Below are 19,229 nucleotides of genomic sequence, written 5' to 3' on the forward strand. Positions count from 1 at the left end.
CAGCTGTGTGCCTGCTGGGACCTGCCAGCTGGGGGAGCCAGGGGCTGGAGGGTGGAGGGAGGTTTCTATTGGCACTTAAATCGCGGTTCTCGAGTGTTTAAGAAATGTCAGTGTGGGACGGAGTGTGGAGGGCTCTGGGCCTGGGTTTGAGGGATGTGAGCAGTCTCAAGGCAGGGGGCGGAGTTGTGGGGAGTACAGGAATCAGGACAGGGTGTAGGGAGGTGGAGGGGTACAGGAGTCAGGGTGGGGCATGGGCCACTGGATCCCTGAGGCTGGCTTGGCTGGCAGAGTTTGTGCCGCTCAGCCCCCTGAGCATTCGGGCTGGCCAAGGTGGCACAGATTGTGGCTCCCAGCCCCCTGATCCCTGGCGGTGGCTGCAGCAGCAGGAGCTTTTCTATCGGGCCTGCCAAGCACCAGGCCTTGGAGCATCCAGATGACCGTCCCCAGCCAGCCAGGCTCGCACTGGCTTCCTTTCACCTTTGGGTTTAATGTTAAGACTCTGAGAACACGTCCAAACCTAATACAGGCTCCCCTCTGTCAACAGAAGAGCCAGCCGGAAGCTCTGCAAACAGGGCAGCCCGGTGAACTGGAAGCCCCCTCCTCTGACAGAGGGCCCTCTGGAGCGCCTACGCTAGTTTTGGTTGACAGAATCTGTCGACAAAGGCGCTGGGCCTCGTACGGTCAAGACAGAACTGGGAAAACTGCTGCATTCTGCTGACAGGCTCTCAACAGAATGCGTTTGTAGTACGGACGCTCCCTAGTTCTGTCAACAGAAGAGGGTTTTTGCCTACAGAAGGCCTCTTCTGTCGACAGAACCCTGTAGTGTAGACCCAGCTATGGTGTGTAAGGAGGGGTCATGAAGAGAAACGAGCTAGTAAGCGTGATCCTCCACTGTATATAAGCTGAAGGCAATAGAACTGTGCTGATTTACAGCAGCTGAGGATCCGTCCAACGCTCCTCAAGTACTTTAAAATGAAAATCTTGATAGTTGATTCCGTGCTTTACCTTATCGATTCCCTGCTAGGTGAATGGGATAAAGTCTCTCCTTCCAGTTGTTCTTGTCAATGGGAAGATCCGAGTGCACCAATCTGGTTTCTCTGTGACAATTGCCACTGATTTTGGGGCGGAGATTTCCTACGATGGGATTCAACACATAGAGGTCTTGGTGCCCTCACCCTACCGTAACTTCACCTGCGGCTTGTGTGGGACACTGACGGGTGACCCCTCCGATGACTTCCAGACTCCAAATGGCACCTTAGTCACATCAGCTGCTGTGTTTGCCACAAGCTGGCATGTGAAAGGTGACAAGCACCACTGTGTGGAGGACCAGGAACTGCCTTCTTGTCCTTCTGCTGAGCAGGCTCTTTATTCTAGCCGTGACTACTGCGGCGTTCTGAAAACATCACCAGGCCCCTTTGCCCCGTGTTCTCAAGCACTGTCTCAGGCACGCTGGATGGAGAACTGCGTGTATGACCTCTGCATGTCCAGGGGGAATCAGACTGTGCTCTGTGAGACTCTGGGTGCTTACACAGAGAGCTGCCAGGCAGCCAACCTCACTGTTGGGCAGTGGAGAACAGACCAATTTTGTGGTGAGTAAAATCCTGGCAAATCTTTAGTTAACCATCTTGTGTCGTAAGAGCCTCAGCTGTCAATCTATCTTAAGCACTTGTGCGGCCTCCATTACTGTAAAATCTGATTGTCTCACTGTCTGGAAGGTCAGGGCATTGCTATTCCGCAGACGTAGATCTGAGTCACACGAGGCTGTGTCTGCATTGCACAGCAGTATGGACTCCTGGGGTGTGAACTGCAGAGTGACCTAAACTGTTGCACTCCAGTTACCCAGTGCTGCTGGGGTGGACCAAAAATTCATGTTAGTGAATTGGGAACCTTTTTGTTCATGTCAGAAACATCCACATGGGGCAGTTTGCAGCTTCGTTGTCTGAAGTCTGCACAGGGTCACGTAGGAAACAGGTTCACAAGGTAATTCTGATTTAATTTGTACATTGGTTCTGGTGGAGTAACTTCTGATGTATCAACTCTGAGGTCAGAATCAGGGCCTTTGCTTATTTTTCAGATTCTACTTATTGGGGGTGGAAGAGCAGGTAAGAAATTAAGTTATCAATGTCGTTTTTGCTAACAATTTCATATATGTTGGACAGACTGACCCATTGGGCAAGGTACTGAACTGGCGTCTGGGTTCATTTCCTACTCTGCCATAGACTTCCTGTGTGACCTTGGGCAAGTCCGTCTTCCTCAGTTATCCCTCTGTAAAATGGAGGTAGAAAGCCTTTTCGCCATTTGTCTGAATAGATTGTAAACTCTGCTGCAGGGACTGTTTCTTACTATTGGTGGTATATGCACCAGTGCCTGGCTCAGGGGTTGGCAGGCAAAATAGCAAGAAGAGCCTTTTTTTTTTAATTTGGTAAAAACTCAATAATTCAAGACCCACTATGCATGCGAATATGAGGCAATCCTTAAATTACGTCAAACCATGCTTTTTGTAACCTCTATTTTAAGAATAGCGCACACACAACAATTTGTAATGTAACATATGTTTACTACTGGATGTTCACAAACGTTAGGGGAAGGGACTGTGGGGGGTGGCGGGGGGGAGACCGGGAAAACTCTTTGCCAAAGAATGAATGGACACAGAGCAGACATCAGGAATCTCAATACACATACGATGGTCAAAACAAAAAAGCAGCCAAGTAGCACTTTAAAGACTAACAAAATAATTTATTAGGAAGTGCTACTTGGCTGCTTTTTTGTTTTGATAGGATATAGACTAGCACGGCTCCCTCTCTGTTACTGTAAGATGGTCAGTGAACACTTCAGTGGAGTGGGCCATTCTGTTAAAGACCTGAGAATTTGTGTCTTAGAACAAAGAGACTTTAAAAACAGATTCTATAGAGAAATCTGCGAATTGGAGTTCATATTCAAATTTGACACATTAACACTTGATACGAACAAAGACAAAAATTACCTCACACACTACAAGGGCTGCTTCCCTTCCTTTGATGTTTGTAATTATTTCAGGCGAGACAATTAACATCCTGCACCCTTCGCATCCTTCCTTCAGTCCTATATACTTGATTTGTCAGTTTTTATTGCGATTTTTTTTGGACCTCTGTATTTCTAGACATCAGTCTGTACTAGAAATGCATTGATCTGATGAATTGGGTCTGTCTCATGAAAGTTCATCACCAAATAAATCATTTTATTAGTCTTCAAAGTGCTATATTACTGCTGTTCTGTTTTGTTAGAATACAGACTAACACGGCTACCTCTGTGTTACTATTGGGCAATGCTTGTATAACTAGTCAGGCCAATTTAATTGAATGGTATGGAGCTGTGATGCTCCAGATGGTGGATAGGGACAGCTTGCAAAATAGCGTTACCCTTCCCTAGGGTGAAAAAAGAGAGAGAGAGAACAAGGTCTGATGCAAAGGCAAGTGTTTGTTGAATGATTCGAAGGACAGAGCATGGGGTAACGGGAAGTTCCTGAGCTCGTGTGAGGACAGAAATAGGAATCCAGAGAATATGGCAGAGGAGGTCAGAGATGGGTGAAATCCAGCATATTGCTCCTGCAAGGTACTGCAGAGATACCATAGTCTGCAGCAATGAATCCAGAATCAACTGTATTTAGACAGTTGAGTAAACAGAACCAGTAGCTCTTGCTTGCTGGCTAACTCCCAAATGCACTTATGCAATCTGTGGCATCTCCTATTCATAAACAGTGTCTCCCTCTGTCCTGCTCTGGCCTAGAGACCCACAGAGTAGAGTGCTGTCTGCATTACCCTTTCAAATGCCTTTAGTGGGAGTTGCAGGTGCTCAAATATTGGTTCATTTCTATGACCCGGGGTGTTAACAATTTTCTTCTGCCTTTCTTTGATTCTAGGGGTCACTTGTCCAGAGAACAGCCATTACGAACCCTGTGCCAGTGCTTGTCCTGCCAGTTGCATGGATTCCACTGCCCCTCTGTACTGCATCCGACCTTGCAAAGAGGGCTGTGTTTGCAACAAAGGTTACATTCTCAGCGGAGCAGCGTGTGTCCCTCTAAGACAGTGCGGCTGCACGTTGAATGGTCAGTATCACCAGCTGGGAGAGGAGGTGATCCTGACAGACACCTGCAGCAGGAAATGCAGCTGCCAGCAGCCCGCCCAGCCCATGCAGTGCCAGGACTATGCCTGTAGGGCTCTGGAGATATGCAGGGTTGTGGATGGCATCCGAGGCTGTTACCCTGTGAATTATGGTACCTGCTCGGTGTTCGGCCACCCCCACTACACCACATTTGATGGAGTCTTGTTTGATGATCAAGGAGCTTGCAAGTACACCCTGAGCAAGTACTGTGGCCCCCCAGGCAAACTCCCAGACTTTACCATAAGGGTAGAGAATGAGCACAGGGACTCCATTGCAGTGTCTTGGACCCACCTGGTGGAGCTGGATGTCTATGGGGAGCGTATCACTATAGCAGCTGGACAGTACGGCCAGGTGCAGGTGAGAGCATGGCCACAACTTCTCTTAACTTTGGTTTTACTTCCTGTGCCGCCTGGCGAGAGTCACCAGGCCACTCTAACTCAGAGTGGATGCAGCTGTCCTGAAGGGATGCGACACCAGCTGGAGTGTTGTATTCTTTGGCGTCTCCCTTTCTCCAGGCATGGCATGCTCTCCCTGCCCCTGAGGAGATGGAATACAGTGTAAAGACCTCTACATGTGTGCTATGGCAACCTCGTAACACAGGGAATTCCAATTTTCCCATGCCGGACACACATCCCGTTCTCACAGATTTCTTCATGTCTTGTTTTCCCCTTAGGTGAATGGATCCCTGGTCAATCTTCCCCTGGTTCTCGCATCAGGTAAACTCTACGCCTATTTCAGTGGCTCATCTGCTGTGGTTCAGACGGATTTTGGCCTTTCTGTATCCTATGACTGGTCCTACTACGTGTTTGTTTCTGTTTCTGAGGCCTATTCTGGGTTCCTCTGTGGACTTGGTGGAGACTTCAATGGGAACAGGAGTGATGATTTTCGAACCCCAAATGGTACCGTGGTCCCTGACACCGTCACCTTTGCCAATAGCTGGAGGGACGCCGATTCCCCTTTTCACTGCACGGCCGTTGGGCTCCCCGCCCAATGTAATGAAGCAGAACTAGCTCGGTACAGATCCCAGCGCTACTGCGGGGTTATCATGGATACTGCTGGGCCTTTCAGAAAGTGTAACAAACCTGCTGCTGCTCAGGCCCACTTGGACAGCTGTGTGCAGGATGTGTGCGCGACTCAGGGCAGCCGCGAGACCCTGTGCCAAGTGCTTGGCAGTTATGCCCGGCAGTGCCAAAGTCGCGGCCTTGCCATTGAGTCATGGAGACAGCGGGCTGGGTGCGGTAAGCAGACGATTCCAAGCGCATGCTCTTTAGTAATATCTTATTGAACAGCTCAGACATTAGTCTGAGACACATTGATCAGGGCAGGCTCTTCCTGGTCCTACATACTGATGTCTCCCCTTTTAAAGATCAATATAAACGTCTTTGCTCATGAAGACAGATAATTTATTTCTCCTTTCCCAGTTTTCGGTCTTTTAAAAAAATTTAGATTTTCTGATGCAATGTGGACTTCTGTTCTGCTTGATTTCAAATGTCATGTTGTCCAAAGTCCCTTACCAAGCTCTGAATGAGCACTGCAGTGCTGATAAAACATAGGAGTCATAAGTTTCTCAACACAACTCCTACATCAGATCCACCTGGAAATTAATCAAATAATAATAAGCAGGAGGACAATATTTTTCTTTGATGCAAAACAGCTGTTTCTCATAGGTAGAATTTTGACAAATGCTATTTTAATTTAGGAGCACAAACCCCACCTGGGATTCATGCTGTATGTTTGGGTACGTTTCAAAATTCCAACCATTATGAAACTATATTTTCACATAACTATTTATCCTATTTTCTCCTGTTCATGTTCTATCTTACTATCCTCATTTTCATTCCTTCCCTGGGATTTACTGCCTGGGACACGGAGGCTTCCCTGGAGCATTCATTCTGTATTTAACACTTCTCTTCATGTCCCTTTCAGAGTTAATCTGCCCCAGCAACAGCCACTATGAGCTCTGTGGCCCTTCCTGCCCGGCCTCATGTGCCCACCCAGCTGTGCCCTCCCGCTGCCGGACAGCATGCGAAGAAGGGTGCCAGTGTGACCCTGGCTTTGTGCTGAGTGGCACTGAGTGTGTGCCTCGCGAGCGGTGCGGCTGCACCCACAATGGCAGATACCACCTGGCAGGGGAAAGCTTCTGGGAAGGGGAACGTTGCCAGAGGTTGTGCAGATGTGACGGCTCCTCCCACACTGTCCAGTGCTCCAGCGCTGCCTGTGCCCCTGGGGAATTCTGTGGCACTCGGAAGGGGGTTTATGGGTGCCATGTGCGAGCCAACGGCATCTGCTGGGCTTCTGGGCTGCCCCACTACACGACCTTCGATGGGAAGCGTTACGATTTCCAGGGCACCTGCAGATACGTCTTTGCCGAACTGTGCGCGACAGCGAAGTCCTTGTCCTCCTTCAGAGTGGAAGTGAAGAATGAAAACCTGCCCCATGTTCCTGTGGCTGTGATGTCGGAGGTGTTTGTCCTTGTGAGCAGGACTGAGATCCATCTGCAGAGAGGTCAGCCCGGGACAGTTAAGGTAATCCCCTGGGAAAGTATTGACTCAAAGAATTTAAGTTGGAAACATAATTTCCCAGATGTTTCTTCTACCTTCCCTAATAAACCAATCACTACAACATTTCAGTTTTTGCTCTATATTAGTCCAGTTTAAAGGCAGTTTATAACTAAAATCCACAATTAGGAGGACAATATGCATTTAATGTCTAGCTGCAAATTGGATTATAACCATGTTTCTCGCTGAAGTCCTCACCCTTGTTCACATTTGCACACCACAGACTTTATATGTGTAATACTCATCGAATCGTAGGACTGGAAGGGACCTTGACAGGAGTGTTTGTCTAACCCGCTCTTAAAAATCTCCCAAGATGGAGATTCCACAGCCTCCCTAGAAAATTTATTCCTGTGCTTAACCACCCTGACAGGAAGTTTGTCCTCATGTTCAACCCATCCTTTCCTTTCCCTGCAACCTCCTTGCTGCAGTTTAACCTTATTGGTTAAATAAGAAGAATAATTTTTCTCCATCCTTCTTGTAACAACCTTTCATGTGCTAGAAAACTGTTATAATGTCTGCTCTGTCTTCCCTTTCTCCGACTAAACAAACCCATTTTTTTCAGTCTTCCTTCCTTGGTCACGTTTTCTCGACTTTAGATCGTTTTTGTTTCTCTTTTCTTTGCTTTCCCCAGTTTGCCCACATCTTTCCACACCATAGTCCACTTGCAGCCTAAGCAATGTGGAATAGAGCTGAGGAATTCCTGCTCACGCCTTCCTTACAAGCACTCCTGTGTCTCCCCCTTAACTCTGCTGTAGTGGCCCATGCTATCCCCTGATTCTGACCCTTGTCCCAGGTCTCCATGTTTGAGACTGACTTTCTCACCTGCCCTCTTTGAACCTAGTAGAAAGCCCTCCTCACTAAGTTAGCCAGTGTGTACCCAGAAATAGTCTTCCCCTATCTCAATGGACAGACCCCATCTCTGCTAGCAGTCATCCTTCCTGGAACAACATCCTGTGGCCAAGGAAGCTGAAGCCCTCTTGGCAATACCATCTTTGCAGCCAGGCATTCATCTCGTGTATCCGTCTCTGCCTGGGTCCCAGCCCTAGACTGGAAGGATCAAAAAGACCAACATCTGTGCTCCCAATTCCTTCACCCTTCCCACCAGAGCCCTGTAATCACTTTTGATCAGTTCATGGTTATGCCTTGAAGTAACATTTATGCCCATGTGGATGAGTAGCTTGGGGTGGTACTCAAAGGGCCAGATGATCTTCATCAATCCTGCTGTAATGTCTTGGATATGGTCCCCTGGCAGGCAGAAAACCATCTGGGATGCCATGTCAGGCTAACAGATGGATGCCTCTGTCCTCCTCAGAAGACAGTCATCCACCGTCACTTTCCTACACTTCCTGGCTGGAGTGGTGACTGTGGTTCACCCAGCCTTGAGGGTACATGGCTTCTCCTCCTCCATCTTTTAGTGGGTGATTCCTCACTGCTTAGTACCAGCGTGATATTAATAGTTCTTCCTCATTCAAATAGCTGGTTTGGAAGTAGGGGGTGAAGATTGCCTGTTGCTAGAAGTAACCAGTAGGCAGCATCATCCCTGTGACTGAGTCCTGTCTTCCTTGCTTGGTGTCATGATTGTCCTCTTTGTAACAGTCTTTTACATGTTTATATCCTGTTATATGTCCTCCCTCAGACTTCTCTTTTCTAGATTAAAAATGCCAAGTCCCTCAAACCCTTTCTCGGAGCTCAAGTTTTTCAAAGCAGTTTGTGATGGTTGGCGTGGATGTGCATTGTCTTTCTGATCCGGTTCTTGTTTTCTGATTCCTTGCTCTCTGAGCTTAGTGTTCCATTGAACTCAGTGTGGGCACGTGTATCTACTCAGGCCTGCTGCTACATACTGGCCGTTTGCGCTGTAGTTATGTTTTCTTCAGATTGTTGCTGACCTAATTCATTTGTGGTTATTACATGTTTTGATTGATCACCTGTCTGCACGTCTTGCTCTGATTCTCCTATTCTGGGGGTTGCTGTTCTGAGGTTCGTCAGAGTGTGACGCTCTTACCATTTTTGTTGCTCTCCTGTGGACTGTCTCCAATTGGTTCTCACGTTTTTGAACTCTTTACCTTACATGTCACATCTCTAGCTTATTAAACATAACAAATGCTGCATCTTGGCAGGGGGTCAAGCTGCATGACTCTTGTAGTTCTTTGTAACGGGAAGGTTCTGTCATTCTATGTAGTGGTTTTAAACACAGATAGTCTGTATCTTCACAAAACAAAAACAACTTTCCTGTAGCACTTTAGAAATTAACAAAATTTACAAGGTGATGAGCTTTTGTGGGACAGACCCACTTCTTCAGATCAGAATTTTCTAGCTCTGAAGAAGTGGGTCTGTCCCACGAAAGCTCATCACCTAATAAATTATTTTGTTAGTCTTTAAAGTGGTACAGGACTGCTTTTTCGTTTTGCTCATAAACAGTGTTTTCAGCATGTCTGTAAGCAGGGAGAAGGTATCCAAGTTTATCTTTAAGCCAGCAAGCAAAATATTAGAATCATGTGATCACAGAAGATTCAGGAGGCCATATAGTCCAACCCCGGCTTAAATCAGGACCAACCGCAACTAAATCTTCCCAGCCAGGGCTTTATTTAGCTGGGCATTAAAAACCTCTAAGGATGGAGATTCTACCACCTCCCTAGGCAACAGGTTCCAGTGCTTCACCACCCTCCTCATGAAATATTTTTTCCTGATATCCAACACAGACCACCTCCCCCATTTGCAACTTGAGACCATCACTCCTTGTTCTTTCATCTGCCACCGCTGAGAACAGCCTCTCTCCATCCTCTTTGGACCTCTTCTTCCAATAGAAGACTGCTCTCAAATTCTGCCTCACTCTTTTCTTCTGCAGCGTAAATAAGCCCAAGTCCCTCAGCCTGTCCTCGTAAGTCATGTGCCCCACCTCCCTAATCATTTTCATTACCCTCTGCTGGATACTTTCTATCATGGGGGGGCCACAAACTGGGTGCAGTACAGCAAAGGTGGCCTCATTAGTGCTGAATAGAGGGAAATAATCACTTCCCTCAATCTGCTGGCAATGCTCCTACTAATGCAGTCCAATATGCCATTAGCCTTCTTGTCAGCAAGGGCGCACTATCGACTCATGTCCAGCTTATCTGCTGTCATCCCCAGGTCTTTTTCTACACAGCCATTCAGTCCCCAGCCTGTAACCACATCTGGGATTCTTCAGTCCTAAGAGCAGGACAAGGTTCAGGGACTGAAAGCAGAAGTTAATATTCACACAGCAGATGAGAGGAAATGCTTTGAAAAGGAATTACATCACGGGGAGAGTAATTAACCATGAGAAGAGCTTCCCAAGAGAAGTCGTTGGTTCATTTTTGAGACACAGTTTGGTGAGAGTATCCCTAGGGATATTCATACCTACCTAAAGGACATGCTGTAGTTCTGCCACAATATACTGGTCTTGCTGGAGTCATTTATGTGGTAGAAAAGAATAATTCCCTCCATTGCAGGAATTAGAGAGAAGTTTTCTGTCCTGGGTCATGCAACAGGTCAGCCTAGATGTTCCAAATGTCTCTGTCTGTGAGTATAACATTTCCTGCATTGATTTCTGGGGACTCTGTTCTCTGATGCAGGTTGACGGGGTGACTCTGACTCTCCCGGTGCACCTCAAGAGAAGAGGAATTCTCATTTATCGGGATGGGTTTCACACAGTTGTACAAGCCGACTCTGGTCTGAGTGTGAGCTACGACCTGGCCCACAGCCTCTTTGTCAGCCTGCCGCCAGAGTACAGCAGCCAGACCTGTGGGCTGTGTGTGAACCTCAATGGAGCTGCTGAGGATGATTTTGTGAGGCAGAACGTCTCCCTGGAAAAGGATGCCTTCCGCTTTGCTTTGGCCGGGAAGTCGGAGGCTGTTCCTGGCTGTGACGATGGCTGCCGTGATTCTTGCCCTTTGTGTGAAGATGAGGAAAGTCTGGTGCAGTCTAAATCTGAATGTTGGGTGATCCAGGATCCCAATGGGCCGTTCTCCTCTTGCCATTCCCAGATTGAGCCAGGCTCCTATCTGTCTGACTGCATCTTTGACGTGTGTGTGTCAGGAGGGGCTGGCAGTGCCCTGTGCGAGTCCATTCAGACATATGCAGCTGCCTGCCAGAGAGCCAACGTCACCATCTCACCTTGGAGGAGCGAGTCTTTTTGTGGTAAGGCCACACGGTACAATGCTGCTATCAGACTGTGTGTGCTGGTGGTGCTCTGGCTTTCCTCATGAGATACTCTGTGGTAAAATGACAGTTCATCATTGGCAAAAGCTGGTCAGGTGTGGTTGAAACCCAGGCCCTCATAATCACCTGAGAAAGGGACCTCAGATGGCTCAGAGAAATCATCCTCTCTGTCTTTTGTGGAAGATTTTCCACACCTCCCAGCACGAGGATATCCTGAGCTCTGAGAAGGACCTCAGACCTATCCATGCCCAGTTCTCATTATTTGGAATGTGTTGATCTCCATGGAAACCTGGACCCTAGTTTGTAAACTAGTTATTCAGCTAAGCTAATAACAGGGGAAGGTTAAAAATGTTCCATCAAAATAGGTTAGAGATGGAAAATAGGGCTTTCACCAAAATGAAGCTTTAAATGGAAAATATTTGTTGTCTACAGAAGAATCTTTCATTTTAATTAAATAGACAGTGTCACTTTAGACAATCTGCTGGACCACATTTCCCATGACTAGCGTGTCCAAGGAATTCATGATGCACTAGTCCTCTCCCACCCCCATCCGAAAGGGAGGAGAGTGCATCATGGGAGATGTAGTCTGACCAGAAAGCCTCACTTTTAATCCATGTAATTAGCAGCATCCCCACCCCACCCCACTCCCACACTGCCTAATGTAATCCAAACCAATGGAAATTTTGGTCACGTTCATATAAAAAAAACCTTATCTTTTCGGCATGAGTAAGAAAAGAAGTATACAGAATGTAAAACCTTTATTAATCTGTATATAAATGTGAACACACACATAAAAACAGTAACATTTCAACATTTTTCATGAGATGAATGAGCCTGTCATACAGCTGCTAATTGTGCTACACCCCACTTACGAATTTTCACATCCCCCAAGGGCCCACCCCCACTTTGCACACAACTGCTCTATTCTTCTAAATCGGAATTAAGCATTTTAAATTGGTGCTATGTCTACACTATGAAATAAAATCAACTTTTAATAAATTTGACTTTTAACCTCAATCTTATAAAATCAAAGTTAATTGTCCACAAATGTTCCAAAAAGTTGACCTGACATTACTCCATTTCGACTTACCGTGCTTCCATTGCCTTATCCAAGTTTGACTGAGTGAGCAATGCATTGTGGGTTGAGGATGATGATGAAGATGTTGGACAGGAAATTGTACAGCTGCAGGCCAAGAACTTAGAAATGCTGGCTGCCCTGTGTGCATTGCTGACAGGGAAGTGGCAGTACTGGACTCATGAGACCAACACACACTGGTGGGACCACATTGTTTTGGAGTCTTAGAACGACCAGCAGTAGGTACAGAACTTTCGCATGCACAAATGCACTTTTATGGAACTTAGTGATTTGTTGGCCTCCACCCTAAAGCACAGCAATTCAAGAATGAGACCAGCTTTAATGGTTCACAGGCAAGTGGCAATCGCTCTATGGCCCGACGGTTACCAGTCAGTGGCAAATCAATTCAGATATACAGTGGGGGCCACAGTGGTGCAAGTAGCCAATGCAATCTTTCAGGGTCTCCTGAGGAACACCAAGACCCTGGGAGAGGTACAGGCTGTAGTGGATGGCATTGCTGCCATCAGGTTTTCTAGCTGCAGTGGGGCAATAGATGGCATGCAGATCCCCATCATGGCCTGGACCCCCTGGCCTCTGAGTATATAAACAGAAGGGGATACTTTTGATGGTGTTGCAGGCATTGGTAGTTCACAAATGTTGTTTCTCTGACATCAACGTGGGACAATGGGGAAAGGCTGATGATACACGCGTCCTCAGAAATTCTGGGCTGTACAGAAAGCTCCTGAATGGGACTTTTTTCCCAGACTAGAAAATCAAGATTGGCAAAGTGGAGATGCCTATAATAACACTGGTGACCCTGCTTACCCTCTGCTTCCTTGCCTCATGAAGCCATACGCAGGCACCCTGGACTGCAGCAAGGATTACTTCACTTACAGACTCAGCAAGAGCACAATGGTGGAATGTGCCTTTGGCCATTTAAAAGCAAGGTTCAGGTACCTACTGACCTATATGGGCCTCTCAGAAACATGGTTGCAGAGTGCTGCATTTTGCATAACCTTTGTGAATCCAAGCAGAATTTCATGAGCGCCTGGAGTGTAGAGACTAATGACACGAGCAGGGCCTATTCACAGCTGCCCACAAGGGCATTCTCCAATGAGAATTAACAGGCAGCAGCAATCAGGTATGCTTTGAAAATAGCTTCATGAACGATCGGGCAGCCACATGATTCTGCTGTATTTGACTGTTGTAATACCACCCCCCAATCCCCAAAAGGATTTGTGCACCTCACAATGACCAATAACCCTATGGAATAACCAATAAATCAGTGTGGCTTTCACTGAGAGAATACCTTTATTTGGAAGGGAGAGGGTTAAGGTACAGGAAAAAATGAATGTAAAGACAGGGTCACTTTCTCAAAAGGAATACTTGTATTTTGGGGGCTGGGAAGGCTAATGTGTGTACCTTAGCTTAAAAAAAACCACATGCATGAAAAAAGGCTGGTTTGGCACTCTGGGCATTGCCTCCAGTGTCTCCTCTGCTCCACTGGCTTTGGCAATCCCCAGCCCCACCCAGGAGCCTCTGTCACAACTCCTGTGTGGTCCTTGGCGTAGCAGTGGGCAGCTGTGCTATTAGCCCTCTCCATCCCTGCCTGGGTCCCTCTGCCATGAGTCCCTGCAATGATTTGTGCACCCACCACACATGCGAAACAATAAATCAGACTCTGGTTGTCGTAAAAAGAATACATTTATTTGTGGGGGAAGGGTAAAGTGGCAGGGAAAAGAAGGAATATCAAGGGAAGTGGAATAACTTTTTGCAGTGTGTATTGGCAGTAGAACAGCAGACTGTCCTTTCCCTCCCTCCCTGTGTTCAGGGACTGCGATGAGGGGGTGCAGGCGACTTGGATTCTAGGGAGTCCAGGCAGCAGAGAGTGGAGCCCACAAACTGATTGCTGCGTAGGAAGTTCCTCAGTAGCTCCAGCATGGAGCGCAGGAGCTTGGTTTGGTGTCCCTCAGCTGTGAGGCGCAGCGCTGTGGCCTCTCTCAGGGTTCGTTCTCTCCTGAACTCCAGGACAGTCTGCCCCCACTGTACTGTATACTTCTGGCTGGCAGCAGATGTTGTTTCAGCTCACTTCAGATGCTGCAGGATAAGCTTCTGCTTGGACCTTTTGCACTTCCCTGCCCTATCTCCCACTCTGAGGATGCCTGCTGGGAAGCAAAGGTCAGAACCGAGATGCAATTCACACAAAGCACTTACCAGCTTTCTTTCTGCAAGGCCACTTTTGGCTTCTTCAGGATGACAAGGAATCAAACTCTGCATTGGACAAGCCATCACTTACCCAGACCATTTAATTGTGGACATGGTAAGCAATAGGTAAGGGGTGGGAATCAAAGCAGGGGAAGCTGGCTGGTGTCTGAGAGTCAGGGAAAGTTTTTTCAGCCATTCCCTGGAGCAATCCTCTATAAGGAAAACCCACCGGTGCTGGGCATGCTGGTGTCCAGGAGCAGGGTCCACAGAGCCCGGCAGCTGCATGGTGAGGGGGAAGGGTTCAATTCCAGCCACATGGATGGCTGGGTGGGGAGGGATCCTTGTACAGTGCAAAGAAATGTGGGGGGAAAGTTTTCCAGCCACATGGTGGGGGAAAAGCATTTCTCTGTGGCTTGCCATCATGACAGAAGCATGGTGGGAGTGCGGGGACAGAAGGCCAGGAGAGCCTGGCAACTGTGCAGAGCGGGGAAGATGGAGTGCCTGCCAGCCATGTGGTGTAAAAATGCAGTCCAGAGAAATGTAAAAGAGCAGGGAGCATTGCAAAGAAATCCAATCCAAATTCCCATGCTTGGTTAGGATGCCAAAGAAGACATCACCCTCCTAAGAACAACAGATAGCAAAAAAGAAGAGATGCTCATCCTGTGTGAGCACAAGCCTGGAAAATTCGCCAAAATGCTGTGTGGTGCCATGAAACCAGATTGCTATCTGGTTGCCTGGCATGGCAAGGTGTGCTACCATGGAAGATGCAATAAGTCAGGCCTGCACAAAAACCTCATGCAAAAAATACAAGAGTACCAGGATGAGGTCTTCCTGGAGATCTGCATCCCTGGCAATACTAACATGCAGTTCTGAGGGGCATAGATCCATAGAAATCCTATACCTATAGCCAGCCACAACCTGCTTGCAGAAAAAAATACTTATCAGAACAGAGGGGCCCCTGTAGCTTAGGGATCAGAGTAGAGGGGATCAGCTTGAGGTCGCAAATGAAGAGCTTCCTTGGGCCCCTGCTGGTTGCCGCCATTGTCCTCTTCCTCCTTCCCTACTCCTCAGGCTCAGCTGCTCCTGGCTCACACTGGACTCTGGAATAAGGCCTCCTGGACAGTCCCAATTAAGAATGGGCAACTTGGTCAGAGCCCTCCCACAAATTGCATCCAGCGTGTTCATAATACTGGCGTGTCTTGAGAGATGACCCAGATTGTCCATTGGCTTCCTGTACTTTATAATAAGCCTGCCAGAATTCTTTCGCCTTCTCCCAGCATTGCTGAGCATCCCAGGAGTAACCTCTGTCCATATTCCTCTGTGAAATCTTTTCTTAAATGTTGGCATTTCACCTGGACGCTCAAAGTCTGCCGGCCTCTGACTCCTTCCCATAAACAGCAAGGAGATCCATGTTCTCCTGATGGTCCAGGCTGGAGCTCTCTTGCAACCCTGGGAACTCAGACCATAAACGTGAGTACCCATGATGGCAAGAGATGGCTACCAGTGCTATGGCTGCTGACGTAATGCAATGGCTACCAATGCAATGGCTAAAAGAAATTCAGGCTTCCAGGCATCCTTTAAATTTCCTGAGCTTACTGGTGCTGAATTCAAATTTGTGGACTTCCTGTTGCCAACTTTCTGCACACGTGGAGAGCAGCGGAGACGGAAGCGGTCACAGCGGAAAACCATGGAGCATTGTGGAATACATACAGAACACTTCTGGAGGCTAATAAAGTTGATTTAAAGGCATTTCCACACTAGCCTTCATTTGAACTTGATGCTATGTCGAGTCGCTTTCCACGGTGTTCTAATATTGACCTTAATGCTCCCTAAAGTTGACCTAAGGGTATTTACAGTGAAGACAGAGATTGTATAATCGAGCTAACTGCCTGAAATTTGACTTTATCATGTAATGTAGATATCTCTAAGTCTGAGCTAAACATCCAAAGCAGTCCGGGGGAGTGTGGGTGTAGGGTGGGTGGCAAGTGTTGCTGCTCGGAGGGTCATGGGGAGTTAGTCTCCATGTGTTTCCATTTTGCTGATACTAGAACTCCTCCTTCTTTCCCAGACCCTGGGTGCCCGGAGAACAGCCACTACAAGCTGTGTGAGCCTCCCTGCCGCCACCTCTGTGCAGGGTCCTGGCCTCAACATCTGTGCAGCTCCCTGTGCTCAGAAGGGTGTTTCTGTGATGACGGGTACCTGTGGAGTGGGGAACAGTGCGTCCCACCAGAGCACTGTGGCTGTGAGCACGAAGGACGCTATTACAGCGTGAGTTGCAACTTCTTTGTCTGAAGGAAGCCCTGGCTGGGGTGATTTAGTTGGCTTTGGACTTGCTTTGAGCAGGGGTTGGACTAGGTGGCCTTCTTCGCAGCTAATCTTTGTGAGCTGCTACTTTGTTTCCAAGTTTCTGCCTTTTTTTTTTCCCCCTCTCCCTATTGCTTTCTTTTTATTGCTGTAGTTATTCTATGTATTCTGGTAGCATTAGTAGCCCAGTCTGTGCAGGAAGACACCCTTGAAGTAGACACCGAACAAAGAGACAGTCCCTGACTGAAGAAGCTTATAACTGAAATTTAACACAAGACTCAACAAGTAGAGACAGTCCAGGGAGAACAAAGAAAGAATCAGTCATTTCCTTTTCCATAAATGCCTTCAACCTACAGATGCTTTGTGCACTCAGGGCACAGCCCAGCGCTAATGAGCCCTGTTTCGCTCTTCCTTCTGTATGGTCTCCTGACTGCTTTCCTCTGGTGGTTGGTTTTCGTGACATTGTGGTGAGGATGACAATGCCAGGTCCTCCTCTCTCTCCTTATCTCAGGTTGGGGATTTTCTCTGGCTTTCTGATTGCACCCGAAGATGCAGCTGTGACTCCTCTTCTACTTTCCGATGCGTCCCAGCCAGCTGTAACCCCGGCCAGCAGTGTGCTGTGAAGGAGGGGAAGCTGGGCTGCCAGAGCCAGCTGACGACCTGCACGGTGACGGGGGACCCTCACTACTTCACTTTCGATGGGGCCGTGGCACATTTCCAGGGGACGTGCGCCTACGAGATCTCCCACACCTGCAACTCCTCCCTCGACTTCTCCTTCCGCGTGGTGGCTGCCAACAGGAACTTCCGGAACCCCCGGGTCTCCTTCATTTACCGAGTGGACGTTTGGCTCAAAAATGGCGACTTTGATTCCCATGTTGTTCTGGAACGAGGCAAAGATGTGCTGGTGAGTTAAATTCTTTGACCCTTATAAAAATAAGGCAAAGGAAAAATAGGCACAACTGACAGGAGAATCTAATACTCACAAGGTGGTTATGTGAATTCCATAGCTAACCAGAGTAGGGACAGTTATTTTTATAGAATCATAAAATATAGAACTGGAAGGAACCTCAAGAAGTTATCAGTCCAGTCCCCTGCACTCATGGAAGGGCCAAGCACCATCTAAACAAGCACGCATCTGACAAAGTGGGTCTTTACCTATGAAAGCTTATCATCATCATCATCATCATCAATAACCATGGGCTCAGCGCCCGTTGGTGTTTGATGCCTCTCTCGCTATTTCCTTCCATCTTTCCCTGTCCAGTGCAGGGTGGCTTAGTTTCTGTAGACTAGCTCCTCACCAGTCTACTACCTCATCTATCCATTCTCTGTGGGGTCTGCTTCTCCCATTCGATCCATCCATTATGCCAAATACTAGGATCTTGATTTTTCGTTCGTCGTTCATTCTGCAGATATGTCCAGATAATTGTAGCTTCCATTTTATAACCTTCTGCAGCAAGTTCTCTTTCAGCTGTAATGAAAGCTTATGCTCCAAAATATCTGTTAGTCTATAAGATGCCACAGGACTTCTTGTTACTTTAGTACTGTTAGCCTGGTAAATAGTGTAAATAGTTTTTGTTGTGTAAATAGTTCTATTTAATTAATGATTAGCATTAATTCTTATTGCTCTCAGGTGGGTTTCTTCCCTCCCTTGAGCCCCCAGCACCAGAGACATGCCTAGGTCACCAGACTTTAAAGTCTTTGGTGACTGTGGCAAACATATGCCCAAGAGTGATCCCCACGCTTCATGCTTGAAGTGTCTGGGAGAGGCCCATCAAAGGGGTTGGTGCACCATCTTTAAAACCATCCAGCCCAGAATGCTTAAAGACAGAGCTCAATGCCTGAAGGTAATACTCGCCAAGGGAGCTCTGCAGCCCGAGAGTGCCTCTTCAGACCCAGCTCCAAGCACCTCTTCCTCTGTTCATACTGCTCCAACGCCCGGCTTGACGCTGGAATCGCTCAAGAACAAGGGGCCTCAGCCCATGCATTGACTGTGCAGGGATCGAGAAGGCACAACTCTGAGTCCCCTGTGCTTTCTAAGAAGAAGAGGCATGAGGGGGTAGGTCCTCTGCCTCGAAGCACAGGGAGAGGGTGCTGATGGGACCAGAGGATGGCCACCAGCACGTCCACAGCATTTTGCTGAATTGTCGTTGACCCCTATGAGGAGGTCAAGTCCACACCCTCAATTGTTTCCTGACAGTCATAGGGACCCCCATCTTCCTTCAACCCCACAGGTGTTTAGAGCCGCTCAGATGCTGCTGCAAGAGGCGGCACTGTTTTTGCTGCCCAGGAGGGCATCGTTATCTACTTGGCCACTTGGCTTCCATCTCTTGGCAAGCCTGCCATGTTATCCAAATCCTCAATGCCTTCTCTCAACACCGTCCCTGCAGCACTGCTTAGACCTTCCACTAGGTCTTCTACTGAGGCGACTTACTTGGCCAAGTGGAAGCTATTCACAATTTGGGCAACTTGGAGAGGTGTGTCCCCCAAGAAGGCCTCAATGCCAACCATACTAGACTATCTGTGGCACCTTAGCCAGCAAGAGGATCCTCTCGGAGGACTTCCTCACAGATAGTGTCCTGTATTAAGGAATACTATAAATTGGTTGGGGTTCCCCCACCATCTATCGGCACTCACTCCACAAGGGCCCAGGCTTCATCGACAGCATTCCTGGCTCATGTTCCTATTCAGGAGTTTTGTAGAACAGCCACCTGATCCTCTGTTCATACCTTTGAAGCCCATTATGCAATTATTCAGCAGGCAAAAGGTGCTGG

General features: G+C 47.8%; 1 protein-coding gene across 1 annotated transcript in view; it reads left to right on the plus strand.

Annotated features, from left to right (window-relative positions):
• Positions 1-856: 856 nt before the first annotated feature.
• Positions 857-19,229, plus strand: part of LOC142004023 (IgGFc-binding protein-like) — a 47,436-nt gene continuing 29,063 nt past the window's right edge. The window contains exons 1-7 of the mRNA XM_074981443.1: positions 857-874; positions 1,025-1,589; positions 3,899-4,497; positions 4,814-5,378; positions 6,067-6,665; positions 10,289-10,866; positions 17,008-17,362. Coding sequence (XP_074837544.1) covers positions 857-874; positions 1,025-1,589; positions 3,899-4,497; positions 4,814-5,378; positions 6,067-6,665; positions 10,289-10,866; positions 17,008-17,362 — 3,279 coding nt within the window. The remainder of the gene's footprint in view (positions 875-1,024; positions 1,590-3,898; positions 4,498-4,813; positions 5,379-6,066; positions 6,666-10,288; positions 10,867-17,007; positions 17,363-19,229) is intronic.

Source organism: Carettochelys insculpta, chromosome 30 (genome assembly GCF_033958435.1).
Source record: "Carettochelys insculpta isolate YL-2023 chromosome 30, ASM3395843v1, whole genome shotgun sequence".
NCBI lineage: Eukaryota > Metazoa > Chordata > Testudines > Carettochelyidae > Carettochelys > Carettochelys insculpta.